The 17,974-nt window shown below is 26.2% G+C and overlaps 1 protein-coding gene across 1 annotated transcript in view; it reads right to left on the reverse strand.

Annotated features, from left to right (window-relative positions):
- Window positions 1–12,613, reverse strand: part of LOC111627884 (noelin-like) — an 88,686-nt gene extending 76,073 nt beyond the window's left edge. The window contains exon 1 of the mRNA XM_023371566.1: window positions 12,011–12,613. Within this exon, the coding sequence (XP_023227334.1) occupies window positions 12,011–12,256 (246 nt within the window). The 5' untranslated portion in view covers window positions 12,257–12,613. The remainder of the gene's footprint in view (window positions 1–12,010) is intronic.
- Between the last annotated feature and the right edge of the window lie 5,361 nt (window positions 12,614–17,974).

Raw genomic sequence — 17,974 nt, forward strand, 5'->3', positions numbered from 1 at the left:
TATATATATATATATATAGGTTTGTTTTTCTACCATAACAAAATTGACATTTTAAAGTTGAAAAATTATTGAAATTAAATTTATTTTTCTTTTTTCAGCTTTAAAATATCAAAAAGAAACTTATTTTTTATTATTGAATGTTTTCTTACCTTATTTTGTTTATAGGATTTTATGAATTGAAAGTTTTTTTGAAGTTATTTGATATATTTGTAAAAGTGTAAGAAATTTTTGAATTTTTCGATAATTTAATAAGTTTGGGCGATCGTATTCAGTAAATCTCTGTCATGTATATCCGAGATTTTGATTTTTATATAAAATTTAAATAAATTGCTACTGTAGAATTTCGCAATGGATTTTTAAAATAGCAATGTAAATAGGACATATATACTAAAGTAAATTAAAGTGTTTTTTCTTGAAATAAATATAAATTCGTGACTTTTTATTCTCAAACTACTCAATTTTGTCATAAATTTAATAATATTGCAGAGAAACTCAGTTTTTACTTTTGTAAAAACTCAATATATATCCGTATCGAATTCTATTACATAAAAGATAGCTCAACTTATATTTTTTCATCTTATTTAGTAATTCGCTGTTACTTATATCCATTAATATATTTCACTTATCAAAATTTAGATTAATTAGTTATTTGGTCCTTGATACGGCTCCAATCTTAAGTGAAAATTAAAGGCACGCATAAGAACACACCAGGAACGCTTTTTCTAATTCTACACTAATACAAAACATGTTTAAACTTGTTAATTATGTAATTTTACTTATTGTTTCCTGTAGAAGGAGCCTCTTGACGCACTTACTGAAAACATAAACATTAAATCACAACTTAATTATGAAACATCCACTAATTCATAAATTATCAACACAAGTTAATTTATAGATTTTTGCAGTTAATATAAATTTATTAACACTATAATTTAATTAATTTCGAATTATTTGAACCGAATTTCTCGTAAATCCTCGACATCTTGGCGAAAATCCATCCGAAATTGGAATTAGAAATTCACGTAATTCATTACAACGTCAATGAATATAAATGACTTCCATCGATATATTATTGATATTGCCATTATCATCGATGGCAAAGGGTATCGATATATGGATAGAAATATTTAAAGATTCATCAATTTTCTTATTCAAAGCAATTTCGATGAACAAGGTCGTTTGTGAAAAATCTTCTCATCTTAAATATTCACAGAAGAATGGACGAACCTTTCCATTCAGTTATTCAATCCATTAAAAAAAGGGGGGAGGAGTATTTTTAGATAGAAGGCTTCTTGCATAATTCAACACCAAAAAACATCGAACCAACTACTTCCATTACACATATTTTATTTTAACAGAAAACTTTCTGAACCAATAAGAAATGTGGAAAGATAATACCCATTGGACCAGTGATATTTGTGTTACAGCACTACGAAAGCCAATAGTAGAGAGTGCAAAAGTCAACCCTTCGATCGAAAACACGTATTTACTCTGCTACTTTCCAACTCGAATCTTTGACGTTTCCCCTCTTTTTTTCCATGAAAGAATTAAATGTCTCTAAGGAAATCAAAATGTACCGAAACTTATGATTGGACGAAATTAAAAAAAAAGGGAAAATAAAACAAAAAATTCTACTCTCATTTATTGCTTTGATAATTTATCAAGTGGAGGAAATTGATACTAAGAAAAGGATGGTGATGCAAGAAAGGAATAAGATTGAAGAATTAAAAAAAAAAAAAAATAGAACTTTTACTTCTGATTTTTACTCCTGATTATGGAAAAAGTCTATTTTGATTTCCGATTATGGGAAAAATATTCTACTTTGACTCCTGATTATGGAAAATTCTACTTTTGCTCCCTATCATGGAAAATTCCATTTTTAGTTCCTGATGATTAATGAAAAAATAAAAAGTTATTTTTCCATTAATTTATTAATAGAATTGTTAACTCTTAATAAATAAATTTTCATAAAATTTTCCTGTATTATTAAGATAAAAATTATACATGAAAGAGAATGTCGAGTGTAAGATTACGCTTGAAAAACACGAAATTAAACGAATATTTTAAGATGATTATAAATTAATTTTTATAAGTCTTTATTTTAAGAATATTTTAATAAATAAATGTTTTGATATTTTGCCTAGGATTTTGTATAATCCACTTCGTTCCGCTTCAGGAGCTTACGTAAGAGGTTACAAATTAGATAGATTTTCTTATAAGTTCTCTTCTATCGTTTATTTAAAATAATTATTCAATTATTCTTACGGATTTTACTCGCTTTAACTAAATTTTACTGAAGAAAATGAGAAATCTTCTGATATTCTTCTATCATATTCGTGCAATTTACAATTCTTGTAATGTCTAGATACGTGCTTTAAATTCCTTTTATTTATTTATTTTTTTAAATAAATAACTAGCAATTTTGTACTTTTATTAAAAGTTTTGTGTATTAACACCATTAGGAATCGATTTTTTAAAAATTTTTTACTGGATAATTTCTGTAGAAATCTGTCTTGAAAAATCGTGCTGCGAGTTCTTACGTCATAATGACAGATTTTTGGTGCTGTTCTTAATATATATTTTTATAAATTATTATTATATAGTTTAACTATTAACGTATAATTATCTATAAATATTGTCTTCAACTNCAGTAAAGGATTCTTTAAATCGAGATTCGAGTATCGAGTAAAAAACACATCAATAGGAAGTTAAAAATTTTAATTTCTTTCCGTTAAATTTGATTAGCTCTATATTAAGATATTTTTTAAAATAGATTAAAGGCTAAAATTCAATTTTTATATCAATTTTACTAACGTTTTTCTGTTAGAAAATGAAGAAAAATCACTTTTATCAGTTTGGTAACATATAAAAAAAATCCAATAAAAGTGAAGAGATTGTCTTCTTTTTGTCTGTGGTTAGTTAATTAATGTTCGTTAATGCAATAATTAAGCCCATAGTGGGCCTCATTCCAATAGAGATGACTGTACGAGTGAATGATGAGGAACGATAAATTATGGGAGTATCCTCCATTACTTGTGATAAATTATGGGGTGTGGACCGGATTCGAATCCGACAAAACGTTAATACTTTATTACGTGGTCAGATAACCGCGTGACAATTAAAATATCAAAGAAATCAAACTTTGATTTCTTTGATATTTCATGAAAGAATCATAAAGTAGCAGTCACGAGAAGGAATAATGATAAGAATGAAATCAGATATGTAAATAAAACTTCTAAATTATCAATTCAGATTAAAATTTCAATCCAGAGCTTAATCATTTATTATATTGATAGATATTTCGGGTCGCACACTATTCTCATTTCTTTATCCAAACTGATTGTCTCTTTCTACATCTATGTATTAGAAGTCCCTGGTGTGTAGATGACCCCTATGTCCAGCGCTAGAAGAGAAAATCTTATCTGAAACATTTAAAATAGAAAACTAAAAAGCAAGATATTTTCATTAAAATTTCACATGTAAACAGCAGAAAATATATATATAGGGGAGACCGGGGCAACTTCGGCATGCGGGGCAAGTTTGTCAAGCGCTTTTTTTTAAAAACAAATTAAAAGGAGACTTTGGTTATAGGTTAGGCAGTTGAGTTTTATTGGTGGCTTGTTGAGTGTAGTGTTTTTATTGTTCTCCAACAAGCGTAGTTGAATTATCAAGCAAATTTTCATTTTCGTTCAATTCCATATAATATTTTTTTTCCATTTATATTGAATTGGCAGGTTTTGTTATAATTCCATGATAACGAAAGTTACTTTTCCTGTTAGAAGGATGTAACTTCAACTTATTCACGTGGCCAGATCGTGGCTTGGCATTCTGTTCTCAGGGTTGTACTTAATGTTTCGAAATCATGACTAGCGGGGTAAGATCGGCAACATAAAGCCACATTAGAAGCAAAGGATAAAAATCAAACAGATGATAAATGAAAACATGTTTGCATTTGTTATTCATGTATATATGTCTTTGAACTTGCATTTCGTTGTAATAATATTAAATGGGTGTTGGATTTGTATTTCTTTGTTTTAATAGTGAATTCCAACTTATACATTGTTAATAACATAATTTTATATACGTGCCTATCTTGCCCCATTACTGTTGCCCCTATACCAGGGGCAACTTTAATAAAAATAATTAAAATAATTACAACTTTACAAAAAGAGAGAAGTTGCCGATCTTGCCCCTATACCCGGGGCAACTTCGTCAATTTCTCTCTTCTTGTAAAGTTGTAATTATTTTAATTATTTTTATTTCCAAACTGATTTTAACCAGTTCTATAGTAAGGTAACATTCCAATAGACAATATGCAAAGCTTTTTTTTCAGTTTACAGCAGTATTTATTACACAAAATTTAAGTAAAGCTTAACATGCCGATCTTGCCCCGGTCTCCCCTATATATATAACAGAAAGAAGGATAACTAAACAATGCACCAGAAAAGAAAATTCTAATCAGAAAAATGAGAATTAAAGAGAAAAATGATAACAAGAACGGTGAAAAATAATTGAACATGCCAGCAAGAATACTAAAGAAACATGAATGATGCTTATTATAATATAGCGTGATAATAAATACATCATGGAAGAAAAGATAATGCTAACCAGAATTAAAAAAAATTGAATTTGAAAGAAGAAATATGATCTTAACCAAAACATGAAAAGAAAGGAGGGGAAAAAAATAACTAACCTGAATATGGATGAAAAAAGGAGGTAATAACTAGCACTTCTCTTTGCTGATAATTCGCATTAACTGATAATACAACAGATAATAACTTCGTGATGGGATTAATATATATTTATACCTTCTTTCATTTTTTTTCAACGAGAATTTTAGTGTTTTTTTAAGGAGAAGAATTGATTAAGTTACTCTGTGAATTTTTTTCTTCTATATAATAATGGCCAGTGAGGTAAGATAATACATTTTTTGGATGATTCATATGCTTTTATGCGGTTATAAATCACAAGTTTTGATGAAATCTTTTAAAAAAATCGATAAAGCAATAACAGAGAAAAAAATTTAATATCATTTCTTAACATTATAGAAAAATATAATTCTCTCTCTGCCTGTAAAATATTGAATAAAGAAATCACAAAACATCAATATATAAAGTGTATGTTAAGAGGAAATGCCTTTCAAACTATTTTACTTTATATAGAATTCTCAGAAGAGAGTATTGCGGCCTCACTATAAATAGAGGTCCAGAAGGGACCTGGTGGTTTGAAGAGATTACATATGTTGACTGTTATGACGTTTTAAGAATAACTCGAACACTTATAATAAAGCTTGAAGTCCCTAACTCACTTAATAATATATATATATACAAAAGTTTACTTGAGTTTAGAAAAAGTTTAAAGATGCTGGTACAGTAAAGGATTCTTTAAATCGAGATTCGAGTATCGAGTAAAAAACACATCAATAGGAAGTTAAAAATTTTAATTTCTTTCCGTTAAATTTGATTAGCTTTATATTAAGATATTTTTTAAAATAGATTAAAGGCTAAAATTCAATTTTTATATCAATTTTACTAACGTTTTTCTGTTAGAAAATGAAGAAAAATCACTTTTATCAGTTTGGTAACATATAAAAAAAATATAATANTATCTTCAAGGACCAAGCAATTTTAGAAAATAAAACAGGAAAACATTTTCACAAGTTAAATTTCTCTATTCTTTAATATATTTTTAATGAGAATGAGTATCTTTTACTTGATTAAACAATGGATAATTATCCAGATCAATTATCGTGATTATGTGTATTATCGAGTATTACTCAAGCTATCAGCATTAAACATTATTAGTGATTGGTTAGCTTGTTATCAACTTCGATTTCCTATCGAATAATTATTTACAAATTATACTTAAACTATCGATTAATATTATTTAATTAATCGAATATAACTGGCTTAATTCATTTTAATAAATTCTAATTTGTATAAAAAAAATTAGAAATCTGCAAACAGAATTTTAATTTTATATCTTTAATAATAATAATAAGTATAATAATTTAAATTTCGTGTCACAAACTAAATTTCAATCCTATTGTTATAATGTTTAATTCTACACGTGTATGAATTTATAAATTTTAAAATTCATTTGTAAAAATATAAAATTTACCTTTCTATTATTAATTAAATTGTTTAAATCAATATTTATGCTTGTCCCATTGTAGATTTTCATCACGATGATATATTTAATGATAAATTAGCAATTCAAATAGCACGAAGTTTAAAGCTTGACTCTTTGAAAATAAATATTTTTTAAGCATAAACAGTGACGTAGGTTATTCAATTTTGTTTTTAGAGTTATTTTAAAGCAAGATTAATACTAATTCATGGAAAAATAATTCATGAAACAAGATTTTGTGTCGAAGTTTTCTGTTTAGTCGTATACAATGCTTGAACTTTGATTGAATCAAAGCTTAATAAAGAAGACATTTTTTTCACGTTTAGTTCCTTTTTTTAAAAGAAAAACTGTAGTAAACTTAATTTACAGTTTTGAAAAGATGTCCTCCTCCTTTTTTTTTAATTAAATTCAACGGGATGATGAAAAATAACATTAAATCAGAAAACGAAAGGAATATAACTTAACTTGTGTTGGAGTTTTAATACTGTTTTCAAGCAAGTTTTTATGCTGGTATTGTTTTCTTGTTTTGTCCTTTTTTTACTGAAAACTTTTACGAGTCTACACCTGAAGGTGTAGAGCCATTGGCAATGAAAGTGAGGGTAGAAAGAAGGAAAAATAAAATAAAAGAGCAACGAAAACTAAAGGACAACCGAAATAAAAGGACAATAGAGTGACTTGTCTTGTACAGGTGGCAAACTAAAATCGTTAAAAGCGTATAATTTCTTTTATATTTTACTAAAAAAAACAGGAGAAANGAAATTTTGTATTATCAGCTATGAAATGGACAAACATTTTTAATCAGCTGTGAAATAGAAAAATTTTGTATTTTCAGCTGTGAAATGGATAGCATATTAATTAAATTGATGTAAAAATATGATTAATTATATACACTTTTTTAAAACATATACCATAAAAATTTTTAAGTTTTAAAATAAAGTTTATACGTATAACAGCTGTAAAACGAGTTAATGATAAATAGGCACAGGAACATGTATATTATTCAAAATTTTGTCAAAAAATTTCAAATTAAAAAATGAAATTTACTCATTTTTATCATCAGCAGTGAAATGAGCAATTTTCTGATGGAAAAGATTTAAAAAGTATCTATAAACTTCTATGAAAAAAATACGTAAGAAGCGGAAATTGATGTTGAAAAAATACTTTAAGAAAAGGAAACTGAAGTGAAAAATATGTTCACAAAGAAACTACAAACCGATGTGAAACATAAATCCAACGAAAAAGCAAACAAACAAGTAAGAATAACAGGAAAATATTTTTCTGGTATTAAAAAGTCCAAGAACAATATCAAAAATAGATATAAAAACATTTAAAAAAAAGAGGAAAAATAAATATTTATTGCACTCATATATAAAACATATTCATAAATATATATAATATTTTATGAAATGTATTTATATTGTGTACCGCTGTAAATGTACATATTGAAAATTACAGCCCTTATTCTCTGTAATGTGTATCATAAAAACATGTTGCAAATTTTTCATTTTTCAAAATATACTAAATTTAACTAATGTATAAGCATTATTTCCACAAAAAATAAAAGATTTAAGCGAAATTAAATTACTGTTTAGTAAGCAAATAACATTTACAAATGAATTCCGTTGATGCATTCAGTTTCAAGTAAAGAATTTTCAAAACATTGACCTGTATTGACTTTGATTGACGTACAAGTTACGACATTTAAACTTGCTACTTTTTACTATAAAGTGAAAAATCGAATCCTTTTTATTTAAAAAAGAAAAGGAAAAAAAGGGTCTATCTTTTTGTTCTATCGTCTTAATTCGTTTCGAGTTACTACCTTTTTTTTTTAACTAACTAAATAACATAGTACAAGAACCTGTTAGAATGTGAACATTAGAATATCGATAATGGATGAAGGAAGGAGAACTGGAAGGAAAATTAATATTTTTAAAGAGAAATAAAGACAAAAATTGCAATCTAAGATATTTTTAGCATCGTACTATTGTGAAATGTAGAATAAAAATGAAGATTTAAAGGTATATGTAAATATAACTCAAAGAAATATTAATTAATATGATGGATACTAAACTAAAAACTGTATTGAATATAAGAGTTTCGATAATGGACTCAAGAAGAGTAAGAAAAATAGGTAATATTTTAAAGGAGAATTATAAGAAAAATATTATTTTTAAAGGATTTTGTGGGAAAGAAAAACGCAAAAATATTCAACGTTGTATGTAGAAATGGGGAAGAGAAGTGAAAGAATATACATGATGGTGTATAGAAGTGGGAAAGTGAAATAGAAAAGAATATTCAAGGTTGCATGTAGAAGTAGGAAAGAGTAGTGTAAAGAATATTTAAGATTGTATATAAAAGTGGGAAGAGAAGTGAAAAGAATATTCAAGGTTTTATGTAAAAGTAGGTAAGGGATGTGAAAGAATATTTATGATGGTATATAGAGGTAGAAAGAGAAATAGAAAAGAATATTCAAGGTTGCATATAGAAGTGAGAAAGAGAATTGAAAAGAATATTCAAAGTTGTATGTAGAAGTGAGGGAGGCAAGTGAAAACAATATCCTAGGTTATATACAGAAGCGAAGAAAATATGAAAGATATTTAACGTATAAGTACCAAAAATAGAGATTGTATATAAAAGTATATAGAAGCATATAGATATTAAGCATAAGAATATTAAAAATAGATGTAAGAATAAAGTTAGAAAGAAAATGAATATTTTAAAGAAACAATATAAAATAAGAATTACTTTTAAAATATCTTCAAGGACCAAGCAATTTTAGAAAATAAAACAGGAAAAATATTTAAGGACAAAGGAAGTAGAGAATATTTAAAACATAATCAAAGATATAAATATAAAGCTAAAGGAATATAAATTAATATTTTTAAGGAAAAATAAAAGATATAATTGTGTTTAAAATATTTTTAAGGATCACAATATTATGGAAAATAAAACAAAAATAAGTATTAAGAGATAAAAAGGAGAGAAAATATATAAGTAATTTTTTGAATATCGTTCATAAGAAACAACAAAATAAAAATATTCGCGTTTGATAATCTAAAGGAATATTCATGAATATTTATTATAAAATATTAACGATGTTTCTCAGTTCATTAATATTTGATTCTGTAATGTTTAGTAGATATGAGAAAAAGCATTGTTTATGAGTAAAAGTGTGTGTATTGTGATCAATAAACGTGTTTTTGAATCGACATCTGTCTGTATGTCTACGCGTTTTTTGTGTTAATATATCTGTTTAACAGCTTTGTTATAATTGAGAAAACCAGAATAAAGTAACAAAACACGATATTTTGTATCAAAAATTCTCCATTTCTGTAAGTTAATCGATTTTCAGGACAGTCTAATATAAGAAACAGAAGTTATTGACATTTTTGTCTATAGTTCGCGTCGCGTACTGTCGCAACTTTCGCGTCGTCGCGTCGCAACCGAACGTTTTAAATTTACAAATTATATTTAAAAATGCATTTATTTAAACTATTCGCTTAGAAATTTAAAAAAATTTTTGCATAGTTTTTGTACATTTTTAAGTTATTAAATAGATTTACCTTGGGTATTATTTCTCATTGAGTTTTATATAATTTAATTATATATATTATATTAATTTTAATACTAGAAAAACATTTCGCATGAAAGAAATATTATCGTTTGCTAGATAAAGGAGTAAGGAAAATATTGATAAAAAACGAATAAAAACATACCGAGCAAAGAAAAATACAAATATTTACTGGATATATATGCATAAATGAAGGTTATTTATAGGAAAATAAATAAAATACGCTTTAATGTATATGTTACAGTAAACTTGCATACACATCCGTGCCATTTATTTAAAATGATGAATTTACAAAAAAATTTCTTTATAAATTTTTAAATAATTATCCACAATCTTAAAACATTTAAAAAACACCTTTAAAACTGTAAATAATTATCATAATAATATATAAATAGAACTAAAAACAGCATAATTTTCTCCTAAAGTAAAGAATATATTTAAAAGTTATACAGTATAGAATAGAATTTTGTTGGAAGTTTTTTTTTTCTAGAAGTCATAAAGTTAAAAAATTTGGTTTTATAACAAGTGTGTGCGCGCGGCTCATTGTAGCATAAACACAACTTTTGTATTCAAATGAGAGCCAATGCGTTGAATAAAATCCTTGAAGCGAATTAATGTTGAGAGGACTACCTGATGAGATCCATCTATAGCAATGGAATCTCATCTACCTTCCTGTATGCTGGCATTAGTAACAGCTGAAGAAAAACTTCAGAAAGAAACTTGTTACCTCTAAAAACACCTTTAAATAAAAGCTCTATAGTAGTTTCATTTACGCTCTTCACTGTAGAAAGAAATAAAAAGCAATATTCTGAACCGCAATACCACTTTACTCCTAAGAAATTCAATCAATCTAGAAAAGTAAAAAGTGTAGAAGGGGGGGGGGTAAAAACTAATAACTTAAAAGTCGTACAGATTTAAAAAAAAATAATAATAATAAAAATCCATAGAAATTATTATTTTTATAGTACGTTATTTATACATTTTCTCATAAAGTACTACTCGACTAATTAGATTTAAGTTAAACTTACTGAAATATTTTAAATACTATAAGAAAATTGATAAAATATTATTAAATTAGGACAAGCTCGACATTAGATTTTATAGAAACATTTAGTCGAGGCGAGTTTTTTAAACCTAATAAAAGGAAAAAATTAAATTCTTTTTCTTTACTTATTTTTTAAAGCGTATTTTTATGAGGATAAAAATAGAGTGGAGAACATTTAATTATCTTTGCAGATTGGTCGTTCGTGTAGTTGCATTTCTACAATATAAAATTACATATGTGTACTACGAGTTGTATGTTAAAGTGCTTGTATTATGCAGATATATAGGGGGATACTTATGTTTACGCTGTGGAATCATATGATGGAGGAAGTATCTAGGTAATCAATAAAGCAAGTCAGGCCATGTTACAGTCACGTAGTGAGAAACTGTTGAATTGCCCGAATCTGTACCATACACTTCATCTATCAAAAATCATTATTTAATGAGGAAACACTAATCAATAATTAAACGAGTCACGTAATGTGTTACGACAAAATAAACACAGATTATTCGGTTATATTGTTACGCATTTTAAATGTTGTCCGTGTTTATACATTTATAGAAACTATTTTATCACCCTTTATATAATTTTTCCAGTCGAGGAATTTTAAAATCCACTGGAATTCTCGTAAGTACCGATTGTTATATCATAATTAAATGAATTAAAATGCTAATAAGTAGGTGGCAGGTAGGTGTAGCAGTGGAACAAACCAAGATAAATGATATGCAAAGCAAATTTCAGGTGAAAGGTATAATAGAATTTCAAATATTATCGACTAATTTGTTTTATTTACAGGCATCTAACAAAAAAAAAGCAATAAAGCTTTGAAATTATTGACTTTTAAAAGTGGATAGGAAGTATTAGTCAGGTGAGAAAGCACATTCCTAACCTCATAAATTTGAGTAGTGTAACCAACGAAGGTAGTGGACACAGCCATAAAACGCTATTACGTCGAAGCCATAAATAATTAACTTTCCAAGAAATAAAATATTAATTTACGATATCAAAATTAAATTATTTATTAATAATTTAGATAGATTTGATTGTTCTTTAAAGCGGAGAAAATTTTATTTTGGTCTGTTGTCCTCCTAAATATGGTAATTTATTTACGCTAAGGGATGTGACGTATCTGTAACAATTCAGATATAATTTAATCTAGATACGTACAGTAAAGAGAAATTTGGATGTGAATTCTTACGAAAGTGAATTAATTTACACGTTAAGGGGATGAAAATAAGGTTATAAATAGGAAGGAGCAAACTTACAGATAACTTGGAATAGGATGTTAGCAGCAGCGATTCATCCGATGGCGATACATCAATTGCAGCATCTCTCTTGGCTCTCTTATGCGAATTATCATCTTCTATTATGTGATTAACAGTTTCACATTCGTGTTTTAATGACGTGTAAATCCTTATTGTAAAATATGCATTGATTATCAGTCCTACGTAGAGTAACAGCACCAGAGCGTACAGTAAGCGAGATGTATTGGCTGCCTGACTAGCTGCCATGTTGAAAGTGCACTCTCCGTCCAACACATGGTGTGAGTGGGTCGTGTCTTCCACGTGCCTTATGTTCTAACTTGCAGCCAATAGGATATGCTGAATTACGTCACGGTCACATGTATTAGTCCAAGCGCAAACCCATAAAGATAACGGCGATTGAATTATTCATTCACCCGTTAATACTTTGACATTTTTAAAAGAAAATATAGGTAGTACTTCATTATAATAAAGAGCGAGTAACTGGTAACTAGTTTGCGTGTTCACGTGTACAGAAGGCCTTAAGTATCACGTGATGAGACGAAAATAAAGCTATAGATCAATGTAATTTTTATCTTAACAGTGAAGTATATATTGGAAAATCTCTTAGAGTCAAACATAGACTAGTGCAATCATCTGTTTGTCTCGATTGCAGAATTGAGGACAATGCCTTTTGTTCTGATATTTGATGACAGTAGAGGTAGAGAGAGAGAGAGAATCACGTGAAAAATGGTACGTTGCAGCACGAGCAAAAGACGTCACAGAAGTTCCGGTTAAGGGTATACTGTCCGGATATGTCCTTCGCAAAGCCCACAAATGGATGTTCCTGATAACAGTTATCTAGAATGCATTTAAGAGGAAAGATCTCGTGTGTTATTTTCTATATCCCCTTGTTGCACGCTTCGCTAAGGATATTTTATTTATAATGCTTTATAATGTTGTACAAGGAGAACACATCCGAATAATAGAAAATTAAAATCTATAAATGTATTTCATCTTATTCAAATTTTAAATCGATTATCCTTAAATTTTTACTTTAATTTTCATTAAAATAATAATTGTTTTTAAAAATATTTTAATTTGATAAAATTTAGAAAATATTTATTTTTATAATAAAATATTCAAAATATAAATTCTATTTCTAATATTTTTTTCTTTATATTTTTCTCTTATAAAAAATACATTACTAAAAATAAATTTTCTCTCATCCATTTAAAAATTTTTTTACATTTTATTTTATAAATTTATCTCATTAACTTTTACTTCAAATTTCCATTTAAATAATTCGTCTTTTAATTTGTAACTTCGCATATATTAATTTTTTAATTAAAAAATAAAGGCAAAACACACGAAAAAATTTAATAAACATTAAAATTCTAAAAGCTGAAGAAAGAAAGAAAGAAGAAAAAAAGGAATTTTACAACTCCTCTTCATTAAAATTAATTAATTAAAACCGAGCCAGATAATATTAATTATAATATAATTAAAATAATCTCTTAACGTTTAAACAAAATTAATTTAAAAAAATTATAATTAATATTATTAAAATCCTTGATACTTTATTATAATATGAATGATGATTCTTACACTCTGTTGACGAAAAAGAATAAAATTATCAAATATATATTAATTATAATTATTTATATCGATTTAAAAGTTATAATAATGGAAGATATATAATGATATCTTCTATTGATATACTCGCACAATAATAATTATTAAATTTATTAAATCTCTTGTAATAATATTAATGATGATCCTTATCTCAATTTCTTAATGACATAAGATATAATAATAATATCATTTATATGAAAGATATTCAGTGATATCTCCCGCTGATATAATGAATATTAATGTATTAAATCTTGATATTTTTAATAATGTTTCTTATCACACTTCCTTAATGATCCCATATAAAATTATCAAATTAATAATAATAATTTAGAAGTAATATAATGAAAGAAATACAATGGTATCTTCCATTGGTACAATCGTATTACTTTATAAAGTTAATATAATTGATGATTCTTATCAACTTTTCTTAATGATAAAATTATCAAAGATATATCAATGATAATAATTTATATAAATTTAATAGTGGTATCAATGGGAGTTTTATCTAAGTATCCATTTAAAAATAAGGGGAGAGGATTCTAGTACTGTGTATTTTCTTCTCTGCAATTTTCTTTTTTTCCTTTCTTCCAGTCGATAATGCCATGAATAGGATTATAATGATCCATACATCAATATGACAAAAAATTGTATTTTTATCGAAATTACAAGAACCATGTCAATCTTGTAATTTACTACTCTTCAGTAATTTTATATCCAAGAGAAATAAAAATAAAAAGAATATAGTTTTCTGAGAGTAATTAGCCTGATAGTGATTAGAAAAAGGTAAACGTTACCTGACAAAGATTAAATGTCGATGATACTCATCTATCTTCCAATCTTTTATCAAATTTTGCAATTTTTAATTGGAAAGTAATATTGCTACATAATTATTTTCTTTCCTAGATTAAAATAAAAAAAATTCCACTTTAATAAATATTAGAAATAATAAAAGAATAATCATTTCTTAGACTAATGATGTAGATTCATTCTTTTAATATTTTCCATCCGTAATTATCTAAATTATCAATCTCCCATACATAAAATGTAGTTGTTAATAAGTAAAAATGCATATAAAATAAACGTTAAAGTTATGTTCTGTATATAAAAAATCTCAGGGGTTATAGAAAGGAAAAAATATATATATAGATACACCATACATGTATAATGCTTATATACAGTGAAAGTTCTGTTGCACGTAGAGAATTTCGTGTTTAAAAAACATACTTTGTACCACACGCTGTAAATATATGGTAAATATTTAAATATCACCCAAAACCCGTATGGTTTGCATCCAGGTGTAGAATATCTATTATAGCTTTAGAATAATAAAATAGAATGGATTTTATCTTAAAGAAAAGGGAAGGGGAAGAAAAAAATCATCTGCCTTGAGAGAAAATTGCACCTGCTACTATCCAGAAAATAGGAAAATAAAGATAGTTATACTTGTTGAAGTTATAAAACTGCACTAAAGCAAAGATGATGCTGAGGAGGAAACAGCCCTAAGGTGAAAATGGACACAATAACTTGTCAGGAAGGTAATTACAAATTGATGGTGCATTGACGAAATGGATAAAGAAAGAATTTTCTTCCTGTTAGTTTTTATAAAATCCTCTTCTTTCTTTTAAATATATAAAAAAATAGTTGTCCATAAAGTGAAAAATTTAAGGAATATATTAAAAAAAACTGCTTCATATTAATAAAATTATTTTTATAAAAATGACGAGTTGAAAATTTTTCAGGATAATTTTTTTCTTCCCTCCCTTTTCTAATCGCTTTTCTGTTGTCGTGCGGTTTGCCGCAGAGAAATAGCTTGTTTAAAAAATAGATAGCAGAAAATCTGTCACGTATTACCTATAGGGACACATTTTCTACTAAATTTCCTCTTGGTTATTGTACTAAACCAAAAAAAAAGGAAGAAAAAATTTATTTTTGTTGTTGTTCAGTTTGAAACAGATAATTAAATTGTCATAAGAGTAATTTCCATAATTCTAGTAAAATTACCTGCAAGAAGCAATAAGAATTTGAGTTTATTTAATTTGTAAAAATTATTAAAATAATGTAAAATTTAGAAAAATATAACACGAGAACTCTTGAAAATAAGCAATAGAATTTATGCTTACTAACTGCAAACATTAATTAGGCATATTACAATTACTAACACTACTAACTACTATTACAAACACTCCAAATTTGATATAAAAGTAATAATATCTTGCTACATAAAATTCGATTATAACCTAGACCAGAAAACTGATCACGTTATTGTAAAAACGATAAAGGAATGCAATAAAGTTAAACCTTTCAGAATTTATTTCTTGTACAGTAATATATATAATCGTTTAACTATAATGAGATAAATACTTTAAATGAGAAAAGAATATTTTATAAAATATTTAAGAGTGTCGAATAATTAAAAGTAGATTTGCTGTACTCGAAAATAGAAAGAATAATAATAAAAAATAATAATAATTTAAACTTTTTTAAAAAAAAATTTAATAAAATAGAACATTTACGAATTACTGTAACGAGTGGTTATTATATTTATTTATTTTACGGAAATATATTTAGGTTAATTACTAGCTAAATCGATTTTTCGATTAATTGTGTTTAGTATGTCTTCTCGTACCAGTACTTCATTGATTCATCCAGATGTTTTACCCTCTCTTGAAACATATTTTTTTTTCTTTCTTTTAAACCGAATTTCCGATAAAATTTACCGATTTTCCGGTAAGTTACTTTTAAAACTAATTTTCTGGTAACATTATATTGTTCAATTTCTAGTAATTTCAATCAGTTTCGCGAATTTCTGACCTTGAATTCAATTATGATTAAATAAATCATTTTCCTTCGATTGTTGTAATGGATTACACGCAAACCATGTGATAATTTATTTATTTAATTAATAAATTACAGTAAATAGACTTATGTATGTAATCAGTTTCAACAATCAAGAACTGGAAATAATTTATTGTTACGTAATTTACGGTTATTCATAAAATTAAACAAATTTTCTGGTTAATAAATGTAATTTAATTAAAGAATTGTTTATTTTATTTTTTAAATTAAAACGATAAATTTATAAATTATAAACAAATATTTTATTGTATAAATTTTAAAATTCATTTGTAAAAATATAAAATTTACCTTTCTATTATTAATTAAATTGTTTAAATCAATATTTATGCTTGTCCCATTGTAGATTTTCATCACGATGATATATTTAATGATAAATTAGCAATTCAAATAGCACGAAGTTTAAAGCTTGACTCTTTGAAAATAAATATTTTTTAAGCATAAACAGTGACGTAGGTTATTCAATTTTGTTTTTAGAGTTATTTTAAAGCAAGATTAATACTAATTCATGGAAAAATAATTCATGAAACAAGATTTTGTGTCGAAGTTTTCTGTTTAGTCGTATACAATGCTTGAACTTTGATTGAATCAAAGCTTAATAAAGAAGACATTTTTTTCACGTTTAGTTCCTTTTTTTAAAAGAAAAACTGTAGTAAACTTAATTTACAGTTTTGAAAAGATGTCCTCCTCCTTTTTTTTTAATTAAATTCAACGGGATGATGAAAAATAACATTAAATCAGAAAACGAAAGGAATATAACTTAACTTGTGTTGGAGTTTTAATACTGTTTTCAAGCAAGTTTTTATGCTGGTATTGTTTTCTTGTTTTGTCCTTTTTTTACTGAAAACTTTTACGAGTCTACACCTGAAGGTGTAGAGCCATTGGCAATGAAAGTGAGGGTAGAAAGAAGGAAAAATAAAATAAAAGAGCAACGAAAACTAAAGGACAACCGAAATAAAAGGACAATAGAGTGACTTGTCTTGTACAGGTGGCAAACTAAAATCGTTAAAAGCGTATAATTTCTTTTATATTTTACTAAAAAAAACAGGAGAAATTCCGTTAAAAGGTAAGACATTTAACGACAGTTCTTTAAATTTTTAACGACTTAAGTGGATCTCTCTCTCTCTCTCTCTTTTAAACTGGACTTTTTTTCTTTAAACGAGATATTTTTCTGACTATTTAACAATTTTCTCAGTTGCAAATATTAATAATTCACGTAATTACACGATTAATAAATCTTTAAAGTAATTATAAAGGTGTATTAAGTATCAAAACGTGATTGCCACTTAGAATTACAAAATAATCGAATCGTAAACATTAAATTATCCGTTTACAACAAGTGTCAATGAGATTAAATTAGACTTTTAACTGAATCGAATTTTATAAAAAGTATATATATTTATTTACACGATTTTTCTCTGTTTAATTCTGCGTAAAAACGTTAAAAATATCGATTTGAAGTTAACGTTTTTTCTTTTTTATCCTTTTTTTATATCCAAC

The sequence above is a fragment of the Centruroides sculpturatus genome, unplaced genomic scaffold (genome assembly GCF_000671375.1).
Source record: "Centruroides sculpturatus isolate CEXI.00-Female unplaced genomic scaffold, Cexi_2.0 scaffold335, whole genome shotgun sequence".
Classification (NCBI taxonomy): Eukaryota; Metazoa; Arthropoda; class Arachnida; order Scorpiones; family Buthidae; genus Centruroides; species Centruroides sculpturatus.